Below are 17,768 nucleotides of genomic sequence, written 5' to 3'. Positions count from 1 at the left end.
TTGCTTTGTCCTTGCTGACCAGCTGTCCTTGCTGTCCTCTTCTTTCTTCCACACAATAAGAATTTAAATTGGTTCAGGGGAGTAGAAAGGCTGGTAAGTAAGACCACGTGTGTATCAAGATATCGATTGTTTTTTGGAAAAGTATTTTATTTTAATAAACAACATGTGGTCATATAATTGTTATTATCAGACACTAAAAACAAAAACACTCTCCAAGCTGGGGCTTTTGAACCCAATCATCTTGCAAATGTCTGAAATAAATGAGTAGCCTTAGCTATTGTAATTTCATCCATTAGGAAGTCAGGCAACTATTCTACCCTGATGCTTTAACCCTTTTGTTACATCAGAGACTCTGAGAATGAGTTCAAACTGTCTTCAACATAGTTTGTCCCGATCTTTGGAACCCAGAAATGACAGTATGAGTGTATTTTGAGTGCTCCTTGCATGAATTTCTGTGTGAGAACTGTCCCATCAACTGAACATTCCATAAAAATAAAAATGAAGCTAGGGTGTGGGGCACAGATTCCTAACCTGTTTTACAGGCTATATAAATATTGGCTTGGGTGGCTAGGGAAGGAGTCAAGCTGGGAAATAGGAAAGAATAAGGATGGCAAAATAATAGATTAAATGACTTCTATTCCTTTCACTTCAGTAACAGACATGTTGGCTTATCCAAAGCCCAGAAGTTAAAGTCCGTCCCCATGCTGCACATGTAACTTGAACTTTAGTCCCTCCGTATGTCAGTAGTGTGTAATGTCATAATGATTCTAGTCCAGGATTCTTCATACACTTACTTTTTATTTTCTTCCAAATGGCAGAAATAGAGGAGTTATTTCGGCAGAATTCTTGTTAGAATTGTCAACCACCTCTGCATCCTACTTTTTTAATCCAAAAGTTTTTAGTCAATTCAATCTTTGTGTCTGTAACAATTAAGTAAACCTCTTGCTCCAACCATTTGGGGAATCACATGGGGCCCTGTTTCTTCTCAAGTCATTGCTTCTCCTCCCAGCACACCAGGAGGGATAGAACGCAGGCCTGCCTTCTTGCTCATGACTCTAAATTTGAATGGTAATATTTTGTATTTTCAATCAATATTTATACAGAGCCTAAAGTGGCTCTTACATAGAAATTGGGTCTTTTCACTGCAAACAAATATTGAGGATTATATGCTGTGATTTTTTTCCCATCTTCCCAGCCGTAAAAGAACAAACTTTTCAGTTCTATTGGCCTTCATCAACTGTTTCCTCATAATCAGAATAGACTGCAGGGAAGAGAAATGATACCAGAGAAATGTAAAGTTTGCATGTTCTATACTAAATGAACAATACTATAAACATCACCTCAAGGAATTGTTGGGACGATGGATTATTTGTATGTGTATATAATCTAAATGTATTGATCTGACTCTGCTAATAAGGTCACATCAATAAAAACAGAAAAATTTTAATCAAGAAACTTCAGCTTGGATTCTTGATACTCTTGGAAGAAATCCTGACTCTAGGAAACCCAAGCTCTTCCAAGACTTCCTAATTCAAGAACTAGGAGGCATAAATTAGCAAGGAAAAAGAAACTTCACATTAAAGCTCTTAAAATTAGTTCCTTTAAAAATTGTATTAATTTTAATAGATAATACACCACGTGCAAATTAGAAAATTTTTAAAAGACTTTACATGGAAACTAAAATTTTCTTCTTCTCAGTTCTCAGTAATTCTGTCCTACCTTCCATGGGTAAATTCTGCTATGCTTTTCTTGGATGTACTTCCTGAAAAAATGCAATTAATAACTTATGCACACACAGAAACCTGTATACACAGATTAATATATATCTTCACTGGATTTCTTTATCGTCATTCATAAACCATGATTTTAGAAATGAAAAATGTCTCCAACTAATGTAACATTTAAATTTTTTTTTAATATTTATTTATTTTTGAGAGAGACAGAGACAGAATGCAAGTGGGTTAGGGGCAGAGAGAGAGGGAGACACAGATCTGAAGCAGGCTCCAGGCTCTGAGCTGTCAGCACAGAGCCGGATGCGGGGCTCAAACTCACGGGCCATGAGATCATGACCTGAGCCGAAGTCGGACGCTCAACCGACTGAGCCACCCCGGCGCCCCCATATAATATTTAAAATTCACAAGCATTTACACTCGGGCTCAGAAATATTTATCAACATTTACTTACTCTATAATCCTAAAGAAAGTATGTTAAGTTTTCATACCTACCTGGACTTCAATATTTGAAGTTTGAATGTGATTTTTCACTGGACAGGGAAATTTGATGCCCTACCAGAAATAGGAAATAATGAGAACACACATCCATCTATTTATCATACTTGATACGGGGAGAAAAAGTAGTTGTTTTGTAAAGACCCGCGGGACACAGATCCAAAGAAAACTGCAAAGCTGCGTCTTGCCAACAAGACACAGGTGTATACCACATGAGGATATGAAACAGTCCAGCCACAACGGGTGTGTTGATAGCTCTGAGTCTACACTGTGTATCTCCCCAAGTGCACTGGTATGTTTGTTATGTGTTACTTTATTTTTTCATGTAGTCTCAGAAATTCTCAAGCCTACCCCGAAGCACAGTGGCTCAGCAGTAGGAGTAAAGGTGAACCTGCCTGGAAGTAGCTGTTGTCGGCGAATCTCTTACTTAGACTCATGGTGATGTCGGGGAACCAATTCCCCGCTTAGACCCCTGTCTATCAGAGATAATATTGAGTCCATATCTCATAGAGACCAGGCATTTTCTCCATGATATATATGCAAGAAGCATCCTTAATCTTTGTAACAAGTATATAGAGAAATGTTTCCCTATCTTACTGTATTTATGATTACCAGGACAGAATTTATTAATGATACAGGCTCCTGGACCGTATCCAATTCACAAAATTAGAATCTCTATGAGGAGTCTGTGAACAATTTGTTTTTAAAGAAACCCTGTGAGATTTTAAAGATTTGGTAAGTAGGGAAATGCTGCTGAAGGTAGAAATGCTATCTGCCTTATCTAGGAGAGAACTGAGACTGTTCTCAGTTAAGTAACTTATAACAATCAATCGCGGGGGCATAATTCAAACTAGTAGGACCCCAAAATTCTTCCTACCATGTTACCTTTCTGAAGGTCATGAGGTCAGAAAAATGTGTGAGGCTACATTGAAAATTTTATATTGTAGGCCTTCAATCCTGGATTTGGAAGAAAACTTGAAATTGTGTAGTTTCTTCCTCTGTTTTGATTAGAACAATTATACTCCACCAATCACAGAACTACAAAGGGCTTTATAATGATATAAGGAGTATAAAGGGCTCCAACCATTGCTGCAAAAGCACTCCTGAGATGCTGCTTTCTGAGCATGCAAGTGTTTTCATCCTATCTGTTCCAAATGAGAGGAAAATGGGTCAAAAACAGGCAAAAGAAAAATCAGGTAGACTACAAGGTTTAGATTTCTCTAAGTGCTGAGACCTTATGGAAAGGGTTAGCTTTCCCCACCTGTCTCCTGATCAATAGTAGCAATGAACACGTTACAGTTGAACATGTGGTCTGTGTTCCAAGTAGAGAACTCCCTGCTATCTCCTCTGCTTAATGATATTCAGAGAACAGGGTGGAGCAACCCAACTTAGGACTTTGCCTTGATTTCATAGAATTATTGTTTCTTAGGATTTAAGTGAGATTTTTCTGAACATATTGGGGAAGTTAATGGACCACTGGCAGAAATCCATCATTCGTAATTTATAATCCAGGAGGCATTAGCAGAAGTCTCTCAGCTCTGCACTTCTATGTCAAAACCAAATATCTAATAATCCCAGCCTTAAAACGAATATGTGGAAGAGGTACCCAAAGGTTTTCCACAGTGTGCACAGCATGAATTGTTTTAAGGGAATTGATTTCCATATCCTTAATTTGCATGATTTTTTTTTCCTTACAATTGTCTGGGAATGTGCCTGTGTTTACAATAAGTCTTTTGCCATTTTATGTGGAAAGAAAGGCAAAATCGTCATGCATTCCAAATATTGATATACTGCATTAACCAGCAGTATAAAACCTTTTATGGATGACAGATGAAAGTAAAATTTGGAGTACTGGCTTAACAACGATGTTCTTAGTGGTTGATTAGGCATCCTAAATACATCTTTCTTTGTCTTGTCATTAATTCTTTGAAAGTGAAGCTTCGCCGTGGTTGGAAAATTATGGATACAGAACATCCAAAATAGTTGTGATGACTTGTATATTTCAAAATTTAACTGAATGTTTGCTAAAACTAACCATTACTGTGAATTTCATCTTATAAAATATTTAGAATTATATGTCATATTAATAAAGCTAGCTAAACTTGTGCTGAAAAATTTTACATGTTACGCACGTGAGAGGATACATAGTTTTCAAAATTATTTTATGGATAGTGCAGGCAGAACATTTGTAGATCACAGAACTAGTTGTGTCTGGATTGTAGCTGGTGTTCAATAAATAAATGCTAAACAAACAACTATTGAATATTGAATGAATACCCAAACAGCTGCCTTAATGAACCTATGGCACACATCCAGAACATCATGAAATTTCTGAACTTTTTCCCCTCCAGTTTAATATAGCTCAATCCTCCTGGCCTTATGTTCAGGAATCCTCAAAGATACACCCTTATCTCCTAGAGGTAATTGTGGACAAAGGAAAAGATCCGATTGCACTGCCTTTGGCATGCACCATGCGAGTGTACATTAGCCAGCTTGAGTTCTATGTCCCTGCATCTCCCGAAGCTGCAATTTTAAGGTTTGATTTTGAAATTACCACCTTAAACGGTAGCAAAGCTTGTATATTCATTGAAACAGAGAGCTATCATATGGAATGTTAGGCAAGGGAAATTATCTTTTCTCTAAGAACTGAGTTGGGGGTGGGGAGCCAGTCCCATCTGGTTTCCTAAATGTTAATTGCCAACCTTCTGCTAAGTTCCCTTTGAGACCCCAGACCTTCTAGTCCCCAGCCCTTTGCTGCTACCTCCTTCTATGCACTCGCCCCAAATGTTTTTCATTCCCACAGCTGGGTCGTCCCCCTGCAGGCTTTCTTCTTCCCGCCCAGCTGATGATGTTTTTCTGGCTCCAGAAAACTTCCGATTGTTACAAACAGTGCTTGCGGCGACAAAGGATTGTCCCGATTAAAACAACAACAACAAAACTGGGACGGTCTTGCAAGAATCCGGATGGGTGGCCATCCCACATGAACACTATGTGATGTTTCTCCCTTCCTTTTTTTTCCTACCCATCATTAAACAGGAACAATGTCATTATTTTGAAAACTTGGGAGTTAAACTAAGGTTTTGGTTGTGGCCAAAGGTCTGTTCAATAGCCAGTGCTGCTGAGATACCTACTTTTTCTCATTTCATTATTCGTAGGGATTTGATGATGTCATTGTTGCATTTGCATGTTTTAAGGGATGGACAACTGTTGAAAACTAAGAATAAATTCAACCCTAAATCTTACTCTCAAATTAACGGGTATTTTTTCCTTGCAGTTCTGAGAATAATTGAAAGAAAAAAAAAAAAAACAGGCTCAATTAGTTCAAATAAGATGCATTAACATTTCGTTTTATTTTGTTCATTAGAATATTATTTAATTATCATTAATCACATGAAGGGCTTTTACTTGTAACTCTGATTACCTTGAATTTAAGTGGACATAAAACCGTTGTCAAGGAATGAAATGAGAAAATGTTGTTTACGGCATTGTCTGTGTTGTCCGCCAGTATTCCGTCTTTCCAACAGCTGCACCCGGACATGCTGTTGGTATTTGGAGGCTTCTAGAGAGAGAAGTGGCCAAGTTTATTTTTCTAATCTCTAAATTCGGCACACAGGTCAGCACTGAAAACCCCTTCTCTGTGTGTGCATTAAACCGTCACTGGTAAATGCTCTTAGTCATGACGCCTTGTAGGGAGGCCTGAAAGCCAGAGTAGGCCCCGAATCCCTGAATTCTCTGCTATTGAGCACATAGGACTTATTTGCAGAAATCACTTAAGCTCTCTTTACTTCATTGCTAAAATTTTAAATAATGATTCCAAATTCGCACAGAGTAAATGGATGTAAAAAAAAAAAATCCTTCATACTAAAAAGAAATGCTCGTTTTTGATGGACTTGATTTTCAAGCCGTGCCCAACATGTTCACTCTGTTTCAGTTCAGGTCCTGGCTGTAATAATAACTAGAAAACACTCTATTTTTAGCCTGGAAAGGGGGTTGGGCAAAACTTCTTTGCTTTTTGACCTGATCATGGACAGCTCTCAAACATTCTTAATTTATGGCCTATCACCTGCTATTATTAGGAATTTCAAATGAATCTATCTCCTCATTGTGACTGACACTAAGTCAGGAATGATTTTTCATGGAGGCAAGTATTCCTGGATGATCATGCAACCAAATTTCACTGTTCCTCAGACCGTTCGCTTGACAAGTAAATGAAGAGCCATACAAATTCACTATTAATAATTTCCATACAGGTAAAAAAAATCAGTCTTCTTGTTAATTTATAAAAATAAGTAACAGGCAGGCATATTATTGTTTTTGTTAAATGGAAACTTAGACTAAGATACTCAAATTCATTTTTTGTCTGTCATAAAACCATCAACAAACAGAAACAGGAACAGCCTTCCGAGTCCAAAGTAAATGGAAAATAAAGATTTTTTTCTATGGAAAAGTATCTGAATGGCACTTTCACTAATGTATGTAATTCCCTTTAGTGGTCTATTAATTGCCACAGTCCTCACTTCTTCAGGATCCTCTGTAGCTACTTTATCCGTGCGCCTCTCTCCCTTCGTCCCTTTTTTTTCTCCCTCATTCTACCTCCCTTCCTCTCTTGTCTACAAGGATACCATTTCCAGACATGTTAAAGGGGGATATGTGGAGAAAAAACAATAGCAAGCTGCAGAGCCCTCATACTTGAGATGAAAATAGTCTTGTTTCAAACTCTTTACTGAAAAATCATGTATGAGGCTGAAAATACAAGAATTGCTATTAATGGTTCAGATCCATATTTTCTCATGTTCTATGTTTTATTGCTAATGGTTATGCCAAAGGAAACCATATGGCTGAGGAGATCTGGGCTGGGCGACATTGATATCAGAAGGTAAGGCATGCCCCCATATTATTTGCTTTCCCAAAAGCCTGCTTCAGTCAATGTGTCTTATCATTTTTTTTAATTTCATTTATATTTGAAGGCTGTTTATTGGAGCAAGCAATTTTATAAGCATACTAGAAGCTGTATAACTTTGAATTTCAATTACTAACATTTTATTTTAATTGTCAAAGAATTGCTCTTAATGTTAGTTCTGGGATTCCATTTCAAGTGCAACATCACATTAATGATAATCTTTTATCACAAAAAATTCCGCATAGTTTTCTGCCTGTGTCATTTCTATTTAAAGCCAATTTATATATAATATATATATAGGTGTAATATACATGCATAATAAAACTACACATCCTCCAGTATATTTTACCTCTTAGAACAACTGAGTTTCCCTCTGAAAAACTTGTGAGAATTTTATTGTGACCCCATTCAAATAAAGGACTACTGTACATTTAACTTTTTGCAATATCATCTGCATCAAATATTTTCCATTTCAAATATTTTCCATTTCCCACCATCTGAGAATGGGAAGTTAATGATGTGCCTTCCACAATTTTCTGCATAAATGAACTGCTACTTTTAGCAAACAACTTGTTTTTTACCATATAGACTTTTTTTTTAGTAATTGAATCAAATATTATTCTATATTCAGAATCCCTTGAAGATTTGTTGCTTGTGTTGTAAATTTCACGTGATGTTTTAGGTGGCACATGTTTATTTCCATTGAAAGAACATGTCCTATTTTTGAGGAAGGGAAAAAAAAAACTTGTAAGACATCAAATGTTTCTTGCAAAACAATTTGATGAAATAAATGTAAATGAATCAGAAACATGTGAATTGTATTTCAATCAAAATTAATGGGTTTAAATATGAAGGGAGTAAAGTGCTTCGGGGAGAGAGTGTGGCAAGGCGGGAAGTGACATTTGTTTTGTTTTCATCAGTCTTGGATTTTTGAAAAATGGCCTAATACTCTGAATTCCCTAATTCATATTCTCTCTTAAGCCTGATGAGGGAGATCCAGAATGGGACAACAATATGCAAATTCACTTTATAGCTTTATCTGGCTCCAATTATAATGTAGGCATCAAGCATGGCCACTGTTCAATCCTTCAAAAGCAGTTTCAACTTGAAATTCATGATTTTTCTATTTTCTCTTGAGGGTAAACAGTAAATTGTAATAATGTTGAAGTTATAATTTTTCCCATAGAACATGTAGCTTTCAGACTCTCATGTCAGCTTCACATTCATTTCCTCTGCCAAAATGAAGAGAATCAGATCTAAACAGAAAATACGTGGGGACTGACTGTAGCCACACTTAGCAGGAAAAGAGCAGGGGGAGAAAGAGAGTATAAGAGAGGGAGAAAGAAAGACAAGGGAAAAGAAATAGACCACTCACACAGACATGCGTCATCAAACCTCATTTCATAAGCAAAGCACTCAAATCACACTACTTATTTGAGAGTCATAAAAATTTTACCCATACTTTTACATTTGTACCATTTATGTGTGCTTAAAAACAACTACATGGCTTCTTTTTTACTTTTTATATTTTTCAATAAAAAAAATAACCATGCCTGACTCTGAAAACAGAAAAGAACTACAAAAAAGAAAAGAAAAACAACTTACAAATAAGTCTCCCTGTCAACATGCTTCAAAATATGAGGGAGTTTGATGTGTGGTGTGACAATGCTGTTTCTCAACTCAGTCTCTGCAAACAGAGACATTTTAAGTGTTCCAAAAACTTCCAAGAGGCCAGGAATACATAACTGGTGATTATATTTTTACTTTGGGAGATAATATGGGGCACTGCTTAAGTACCTCCCTTGGTGAGAAATGTAGGAACAGAGTCCTTTCTGCACTGAAGGTGCAGTAGCCCATAGGGTTGTTTTTGTATGTAAAGAGCCTGCCTTTTTGTTTCCTGAAAACATGCTGCAATTGGAGTTGAGCATTTATTTCTCTGGCCATTTGGAACTCCCTTGCTGTTCATCACCACATTTGGAATGAGCACCCTGCTCCTTGATTTCCTTGTGCCAAGCAGCTCATAACCTCAAACAGTTCTGGAAGTGGTTCTCTGCCATGGTCCTCATAGGCAGGAATTGTAGGGAGTCCCTCTTAATATATTTGTTCTATAACTGGGCAGAAGATATGTCTTAGCTTCTACCACAACCCTTTGTTTCTTTTTTTAACCTCCCCCTCATCCAATTTTGTGGATAAAAAACAGCATAGCTAGGCTGACTGTTTTATTTATGCCTTAAATCAGTGGCAGTATAACAATTACAACTGGGGTGCCTGGGTGGCTCAGTCGGTTGAGCATCCGACTTCTGCTCAGGTCGTGATCTCACCCTTTTTAAGTTCCAGCCCAGAGTCAGTCTCTGTGCTGACAGCTCAGAGCCTGGGTCCTGCTTCAGATTCTGTGTCTCCCTCTCTCTGCCCATTCCCTGCTCACGCTCTGTCTATCTTTCTAAAAAATAAATAAATGTTTTTAAAAATTTAACAATTACAACTATTTCTGAGCTCTCAAAGTTACCCTTAAAAGCTCCATTGATCAACACAAAATCTAAATTCCAATTCCAAAGTTGTGTCAACAAAAGTATATGAATAGCATCAACATTATCTTTGTTACAATCAACAATCAGTATTTATAAGGTTCTCAAAAAGGTGTCACTATGTAGGATCTATGCTCAGAACATTACTACAAGGGCATGTTTCCTTTGACGAGAACCGTATTGTGATTTATTTCCCATTATGATTTGTTGCAGTAAGTTTTTTTAAGTGTTACAAGATCTAATCTACTTTGCATTTGGTGTTGTTGTTCTACTTTATGACAGGCCTACCCTTGTAGCAGTGATAAGGAATGTGAAATTGGGAGATACTGCCATAGTCCCCACCAAGGATCATCAGCCTGCATGGTGTGTCGAAGAAAAAAGAAGCGCTGCCACAGAGATGGCATGTGCTGTCCTGGTACCCGCTGTAATAATGGTAAGATCTAGTTCAATGTTGATAGGCCTCTTTCTTTTTATGTGAGAGCTGCTTAGCAAATTAGACCAAATTCTCCTTAGCCAGCCCCTGAAATGTAAGGAGTCTTTTAAAATTCGCAGGGATTGGATCATGGTTTAGATATGTGTACAATTACCTGGATTACCTTCCAAATCCTAGTTTTCCTGGACTCTGATCACTTTGTATATCGTACAATTTATGGTGATCTAGGATTTGCCATGTTGAAGTGTTGTATATAAATAGCTAGATATTCTATTCCACTAAACACGAGTGAATATATGCAAAAGACCAAAGAACCTGCTGTGATTTAGCAACACAGTGGTGAGTCCCTCTTCCAATTGCATATTCATGTCATATCTTAATTCTTCTATTCACGGTGTCTTCTTTTAAAGGCTCCACCCTGCACCACACTTATAGGGAGGGAGTGATTTGTTCCTCCAAAAGGAAACACAGGAGTCTATTCCCTAGCCTTTCCATAAGCGTGACTTCCCTCAATCTCCATGAATTTATAGGCAGACAATTCAGCATTAATGATGAAATAAAGAATCACAGACAATACATGATAAAATCATTAAATAATTATAGCCAGTGATCATAAACATAAACTTAATCATGTGAAACAATATGATCATACTCCTTTTCCTATATTTGCTCCTGACCTCTGGACAGAGTCCTATTGGAAGTACTGTGGGCAGGTGAAGGGAAGAAAGGCCTCATACCATTCAGGGTGTTTACAATGTAAACTAGGATTATATTGTTGATTGAACAAAGGAAACTGAATGCTGAAGGTGTATGTCTGGTCAGACATTTTTAAAGTACTAATAGCTAATATTAATTTAATATTTGCTAAGTCACTATTGTAAGCACGTCACACATATTCATAATAACTTAATGCAATGTTTTAATTCCTATTTTTGCCCACAGTCACTTGGTCTTGAGAGAGACAAGATTCAAATGAAGGGAGCCTAGCTCAAACCAAACGATTTAATATTATTTCATATTAAATAATACAATTTAATCTTTCTGTAAATAAATGAATGGTTCAGTAGAGGAGAGAGAGAGAGACAGAATATAGCTTCATACCTCATATCAGCATCATACTTAGACAGGAGCCATACTTTATAGAATTGTAGAAGTCTAACTGCTTACCTACCATCTCCAGGCATCTGCATCCCTGTCACTGAGAGCATCTTAACCCCTCACATCCCAGCTCTGGATGGCACTCGACACAGAGATCGAAACCATGGTCATTACTCAAACCACGACTTGGGATGGCAGAATCTAGGAAGACCACACACTAAGATGTCACATATAAAAGGTAGGCTATCTGTAGTTGTACATTTACTTTTTCTTGTTTTTAAAAGAAGTAAAGTTAAAATATAGGTAATTCATTGCTTTGATTTTAGAAAAAAATACAAGGAAGATACTTTATTGGCAAAATTTAACTGAATTCTTAATTTATTCTTAATTATGAGGATCCTGCAGGTTTGTAAGAGATCTTAAATTGTTAGAAAATGCATAGTAAAATAACTACAGCACCCTGATCAATCATGCCATTTTCTAAACAGTCCTGCCTTTAAATGTTTGCTGTCATATGATTAAATCCCTAGTCTTTTGTATCTTTTTCTCACCTTTACAGAAATTTTATTTCAATACACAACCACATATTATACTATTCATAAACCAACTTATCAAAAATCATTGGTTTCTAGTGGAATTATGTATGGTCATAAAATTCCCCTTACTTGTATCAAAATATTTGGGAAGCCTAATCACTAACAGTAAAATTTGAAAGCATGAAATTATTAAACTTAAATACTAATAGTAAAAATTTAAAGGCATGAAACATGTCTATTTTTAAAGGACACATTTAACAAGTGTGGAGCATTACTCTGTTAAGACCTTCTTTGAATAAAAGGGTTTGTAATAATGCATATTCCCATTTTGAGGATTTTATATAATAAATATTGGTATATTGAAGGCTCTCAGAAGTCCAGCAATGAGGAAAACTGAATTTTTAAACACTCTATTTCCCCATATTTCTTGACTACAAAACCATTTCCCCACATTTGCATGCCCAGAGGAGCTAGTATTCTATAAAGTATCTGACCTATTAGACCTGGAATATTATTGTTGACATGGATAGTGATAAGGAGATGAACAACTCCTCTTCAATTATCCTCTATCTATAATTCTCTGAAGACCTACGTCCTTTACCCAATCTCCTATTTCTATTCCACCAAATTCACATACATCTGTTATTACATGAATATCCTTCATTATTCCAACAGATATCTATGTCACAGTACAGTTTCAAATTTACTAATATTTTTATATAGTTTTATGTGTAATTTTCTTCTTTTTTAAAGTTTATTTTGAGAGAGAGAGAGAAAGAGAGAGAGAGAAAGAATGCATGCACGTGTGCCCATAAATGGAGGAAGGGCAGAGAGAGAGAGAGAGAGAGAGAGAGAATCCCAAGCAGGCTCTGCACTGTCAGCGCAGAGCCCCATGCGGGGCTCAGCCCTAAAAACCATGAGATCATGACCTGAGCAGAAATCATGAGTCAGACACTTAACTGACTGAGCAACCCAAGCACCCCTTATGTGTAATTTTCTGGTGGCAACTAGGAAGAACTCTTATGACAATGGCTAGCGAGTTGTGTCCATATCACAGAGGGGGATTGGTTATATCTGGGCTGACAGATAATCCTTTAGACCAGGATTGGCACATCATGGCCTGTGAGCCAAATCTGTCCTGCTGCCTTTTGTTGTAAATAATGTTTTATTGGAACACAGCCTTGCCTATTCATTTAGGCATTACTTATATTTGCTTTTCTGATATGTAGCAGAATTGAGGAGTGACAGATCACATAGCCTAAAAAAGCCTAAAATATTTACAATCTGGCAAAATTACAGAGAAGTTTATTGGCAACCCAACTGTGATATGTGTGTTTGCTCTTTGCTGACTTAGTCATTTTTCTGAGTTAAATATCCAGATTTGTTCTTCCATATGTTTTTAATGAAGCGTTCTTGGTTGACCTTGGGGCTGTCTGTCCTTTCACTACTCCACTCTGTATCACAGCTCTTTATAGACTGCGTGTTCTAGGCTCCCTGTCAGGTGGCTTCTGGCCATGCGGGTTTGGCTGTGGGAGAGAAGCAGGGAAAGAAAAAAGCCAACATGCTAAGCCTGCTTCAGGTGATGTTTCTGGCAGAACTGTATTTCCCTGGGGCTTCAGCACCTGCCAGGTGGGCCTGTTGGGATTCTAGTCATAGCTAGTGATTGCAGATTCCAGATTCTGACATGACCTTCTCCTTCGCACCCTCCAGCCTATATGTGGAAGTGGTTTCCTGCTCTGTTGCTTTACCATCCTCTGGTGCTTCTTAGCCTTGCCACTCACTACCTGTATGTCTGGTTCTCTGCATTAAACACCTTATATTTTAAGTTTCTGTTTGCTGGCTAGACATTGATACATGGTTATAGGAGTTCCTGAGAATTTCAGCTTTCTCCTTGAATCAGTTTATTTATATTTCCAGGAAGGTATCAAATTAATTACTTTGAAAGCACTTTTTTTTTATTTACTTATTTTTCACTTACCTAGTTAAAATAAAAAACCAACAGACATGATCAGGGGAATATCTAAAAGCAGACCATGCCAAAGTAAAGTCCTAGCTATTCATAGAACTTGATATGCAGACAGCAAATAATCAAAATGAATGATAATGGATTGACATGATTAGAGAGACACCCGATTGATATGAATCCAAGACTTTCCATAGTAATGATAACTTCATGGAAGGAAGTACAAGCACAAATATCTTATGTGCTTCTGAGTGACAAGTAGAACTTTTTTCTCAAGTGTGATGATAATATCTTTTGGTCATCATCTCTGTAGGGCATGAAGGAGACCCCTGCCTACGATCGTCAGACTGCATTGAAGGGTTTTGCTGTGCTCGTCACTTCTGGACCAAAATATGCAAACCAGTGCTCCATCAGGGGGAAGTCTGTACCAAACAGCGCAAGAAGGGTTCTCATGGGCTGGAAATTTTCCAGCGGTGTGACTGTGCAAAGGGCCTGTCATGTAAAGTATGGAAAGATGCCACCTACTCCTCCAAAGCCAGACTCCACGTGTGTCAGAAAATATGATCACCTCTGAGGAGAATCAATGCTAGCAGACTGTGAATCTGTGTATTTAATGCATTACAGCATGGTGGAAAATAGGATTTGGATCTCAGAAGAATGGCTAAAAAATAAGGAATGTGATTAAGAATATAGAGCTCACAGAAAGAGAGAAAAAGGAAAAGAGGATAAGCAGATTAGAAAGGGTGACAAATGTAGTACAACCAATGTGTTTCCATTATGCAACTTGTTTATGTAAATAATGTACACATTTGTGAAGATGCTATTACTGAAAAAAGCACACAGTGAAAATTACGGATACCATGTGACTTTCCCAGAGTTTAGGTTGTGCTGGAAGATTGGTTTCCTTCAGATTGGTGATTGCCTATAGAAATAACCTAAAAGCCATATTTCTAGTTCAAAGTTATAGTTTAACAAAATAGTCCCTGTATACCTTGGCATACAATAGGCTCTTATGTAAAAAGTTGTTAAATAGGAAATGAAGTCCTGGAACATAGTTAATTTGCAACACAGAATCACCTTTTAGTTTGGAACACTACTTCTACTGCTCAGTGAAAGGCCTTGGTAGATAAGAAAAAAAAGTCAGTATTTTCCAAATAATTTCAAAATAATTGCAAGTCCTTTATGAAGGCCTTTAGGAAAAACCAAACTTGTTTTTCTTCAAACTGTTTATTTACATTTTTCAAATATTTAGTTGCATCAGTAATTAGTAAGAACCAGTAGAAGACAAAAAGAGTGCATTCACATTCTAAAAGAATGACATTGTATCTTTCTTGATTGTATGTAATTCCTACCCTGAATATATTTCATTTTCCAAACTATCCTGATTAATTGTGAATAGTACCGAGCAGAATTTCATAGTTTGCAAAAATTTTCAAGGTGTCCAAAATACAGAATCAATGCTAATTGTTATTTTTTGAAGCTTTGGCATTCCCTATGTTTGATAGAATTAGACTGATAAATACATTTATTCTTTACACATGCTGCAGTATAGTTGGCTAAAGCTGATAATAGAAACTTGATCTATATTTGCCCTGGACAGAAGTACACAAAGGAAATGGAAAAAAAATGGCAAATACTGAGGTTTTGACAACATGTTGATCATACATCTGAAGCACAAAACTGACTATTCATATTTGAAGCCCAAAGCCACACAACCTAAATGGAAGTTTTCCATGGGGTTTGCTATCACAATATTTACTATGCAGATGAATTCTGTGTAGGTTGCTAATTGACCTCAGAGTATTTATTTTGTATTTTTGAGGTCCTAAAATAATAGGAGGTCTCATGAAATGGATTCCCAATGCAGATTAGTATAGTGAGGTTCCATTGCCCTTGATAAGCTTCTAACTTGCCAATGGCACCATCTGAAATTTCTGTACCAGTTTCTGTCTGCAATAGCTGTTTTTTGCCAAAGATAGTGTTTCCGTTTTCTGCAGCCATTGAAATTAAAAATATAAATGGAATAACTTGTAAAATCTACATATTGCTAACCTATAGGAACCACAGTCTCGAAATTCTTTGAAACCATTTTATCACTTTTTTACTTTACTCAGTTCTAAATATTATGTCTAGAGCATAAAGCAAAAATGTTATCTTATAGTTGTTACTTTTGACCTTTTCTTTTATAGACTGAAAGTCACTCCTTAATTTTCTTTTACTTCAACCCCTTCTGCAGTCTCAAATTCAAGTTTTCTCAGTAGAAATTGAATCTGAGTCTGCATATCTATTAAAAATTTCAGCTTCCCATACACACTTACTAGGGTGATTAAGATATACATTTTCCCCACATGTCTGCTAAAACAAAAATTATAAGCTGATCTATCCAAGAACCAAAGTCTGTACAAACAGGTTTCTATAAGCTTGGCAACGTGAAAAATGGAACATTTCAGTCAAACATTTCCTATATAGCAATTACATCTACAATCTGGTTTTTGCATTATTTCCCTTATGTACATCCCAAAATTATTATTTGAAGTAATTTATTTACAGGAAATGTTAATGAGATGTATTTTCTTATAGAGATATTTCTTACAGAAAGCTTTGTAGCAGAATATATTTGCAGCTATTGACTTTGTAATTTAGGGAAAATGTATAATAAGATAAAATATATTAAATTTTTTCCTTCAAAAATGGAATTCAAATTTCTTTGTGCTTTGCTTATGATAAAAACTTTCATAGAATCATAGATTCTCAGAGTTCAAATGGACTTACTTGATCTGATTTTACAGTTGGGTTAGGAATCCTTTGGATGACATCACCATGAGATGATCCAAGGCAGTTTACTATTACTAAAGGCAGCTTATTCATGGCAAGACAGATGCAATTGTTAGAAAGTTATTTTTTCATCAAACTAAAATATGCCAGCTTGGGCTTTGTACCCATTTATTCTTATTTAGCGTTCCAGAATATTTTGGAACAAGGGCTCTCTGCAGACTTCTTCAAAATGCTTGAAGCCACCTAGCGAATTTCCTATAATCATCTCTCCAGATTACAATTTCCCAAAATAGAGATGCCAACATGCTTAGGATATTGGTTCATCCCCCTCATGGCGCAAAGAAGCTACAAAATATCTTTGTCCCTCTATGGATACAGACTGAGTTACCTGGCCCAAATCCACTTCCTGGGAAGGTCTTTCCTCTGCTTCCTAAACACAGAGATGTCAGAAGTGTTTGATAAACAGTACTCACCAATTTTGAGACTGGGAGTGGTTGTAAAAACCCATGTTGTATTAGAGATGTTAATGGGCTGGAAATGTGGAAAATAAACATTCTGTGACAGTGGAATGGATTAAGTGTAGCTATGGCAGCATAATGAAACTAAAACAGTCCCATAGCTAGAGTTCAGAGTTGAAGATACCTCAAGCATTGCTGAAATAACTCCCACATTATTCTAATTAGTCACTCAAATAGTTATTCTTAAATAGTTATCCATTTCCTCAAATTGAGAACATTTGTATTTCCTAGTTACAGTGTATTTTTAGACTATAACAGTCATATGGGTAATATTTTTCTTTTCCACTGAGCTCAGGGAGATGCTCTGAGAACTGACAAATTGTCTAGACTTCCTTTTTAGCCAAGAAACACAATGCCCTATCATAGCACTAGGATTTGAGGAAGGAAACAATCAATTGCACTTTTCTCCACCCCCATATTCAGGCCATTTGAGAAAAAAAGTTGAGAGAGAAAGGCAGATGACAGATTACCCTAAAGCTGGTAAAGTTATCGGAGAGTGTGATGTGTACTGTGGGCAAGAGGATACTAGAAAGAGACAGATCCCAGAGCAAGATACTAGAAAGTTGCCCATTCTCAGACAACACCAGACAACGTCATTTCTATCTATGGGAGCTGCCCCTGTAAAACTTATAGCATGGATGGGCAGAATGAAATGACACACTTTCTTCTGGCAATTTGTGCCAAAGAAGAAGGGTGGGGAAGGAACAGAACTCAAGAATCTCATTTGAAATTCTACAAAACTGGATAATTCACAGCACATGAAAGGAGTGAGTGAGGGATAGAGTGGGACAA

The 17,768-nt window shown here is 36.8% G+C and overlaps 1 protein-coding gene across 1 annotated transcript in view; it reads left to right on the top strand.

Moving 5' to 3' along the window:
- DKK2 (dickkopf WNT signaling pathway inhibitor 2) overlaps positions 1-16,375 on the top strand; it is a 102,947-nt gene extending 86,572 nt beyond the window's left edge. Inside the window, exons 2-4 of the mRNA XM_049630983.1 lie at positions 9,936-10,086; positions 11,267-11,422; positions 13,997-16,375. Of these exons, the coding sequence (XP_049486940.1) occupies positions 9,936-10,086; positions 11,267-11,422; positions 13,997-14,247 (558 nt within the window). The 3' untranslated portion in view covers positions 14,248-16,375. The remainder of the gene's footprint in view (positions 1-9,935; positions 10,087-11,266; positions 11,423-13,996) is intronic.
- The last annotated feature ends 1,393 nt before the right edge of the window (positions 16,376-17,768 follow it).

This window comes from Panthera uncia, chromosome B1 (genome assembly GCF_023721935.1).
Source record: "Panthera uncia isolate 11264 chromosome B1, Puncia_PCG_1.0, whole genome shotgun sequence".
Taxonomy (NCBI): Eukaryota; Metazoa; Chordata; class Mammalia; order Carnivora; family Felidae; genus Panthera; species Panthera uncia.
Note: the sequence above shows the minus strand (reverse complement) of the source record. Positions and strands in the feature narration are given on the sequence as shown.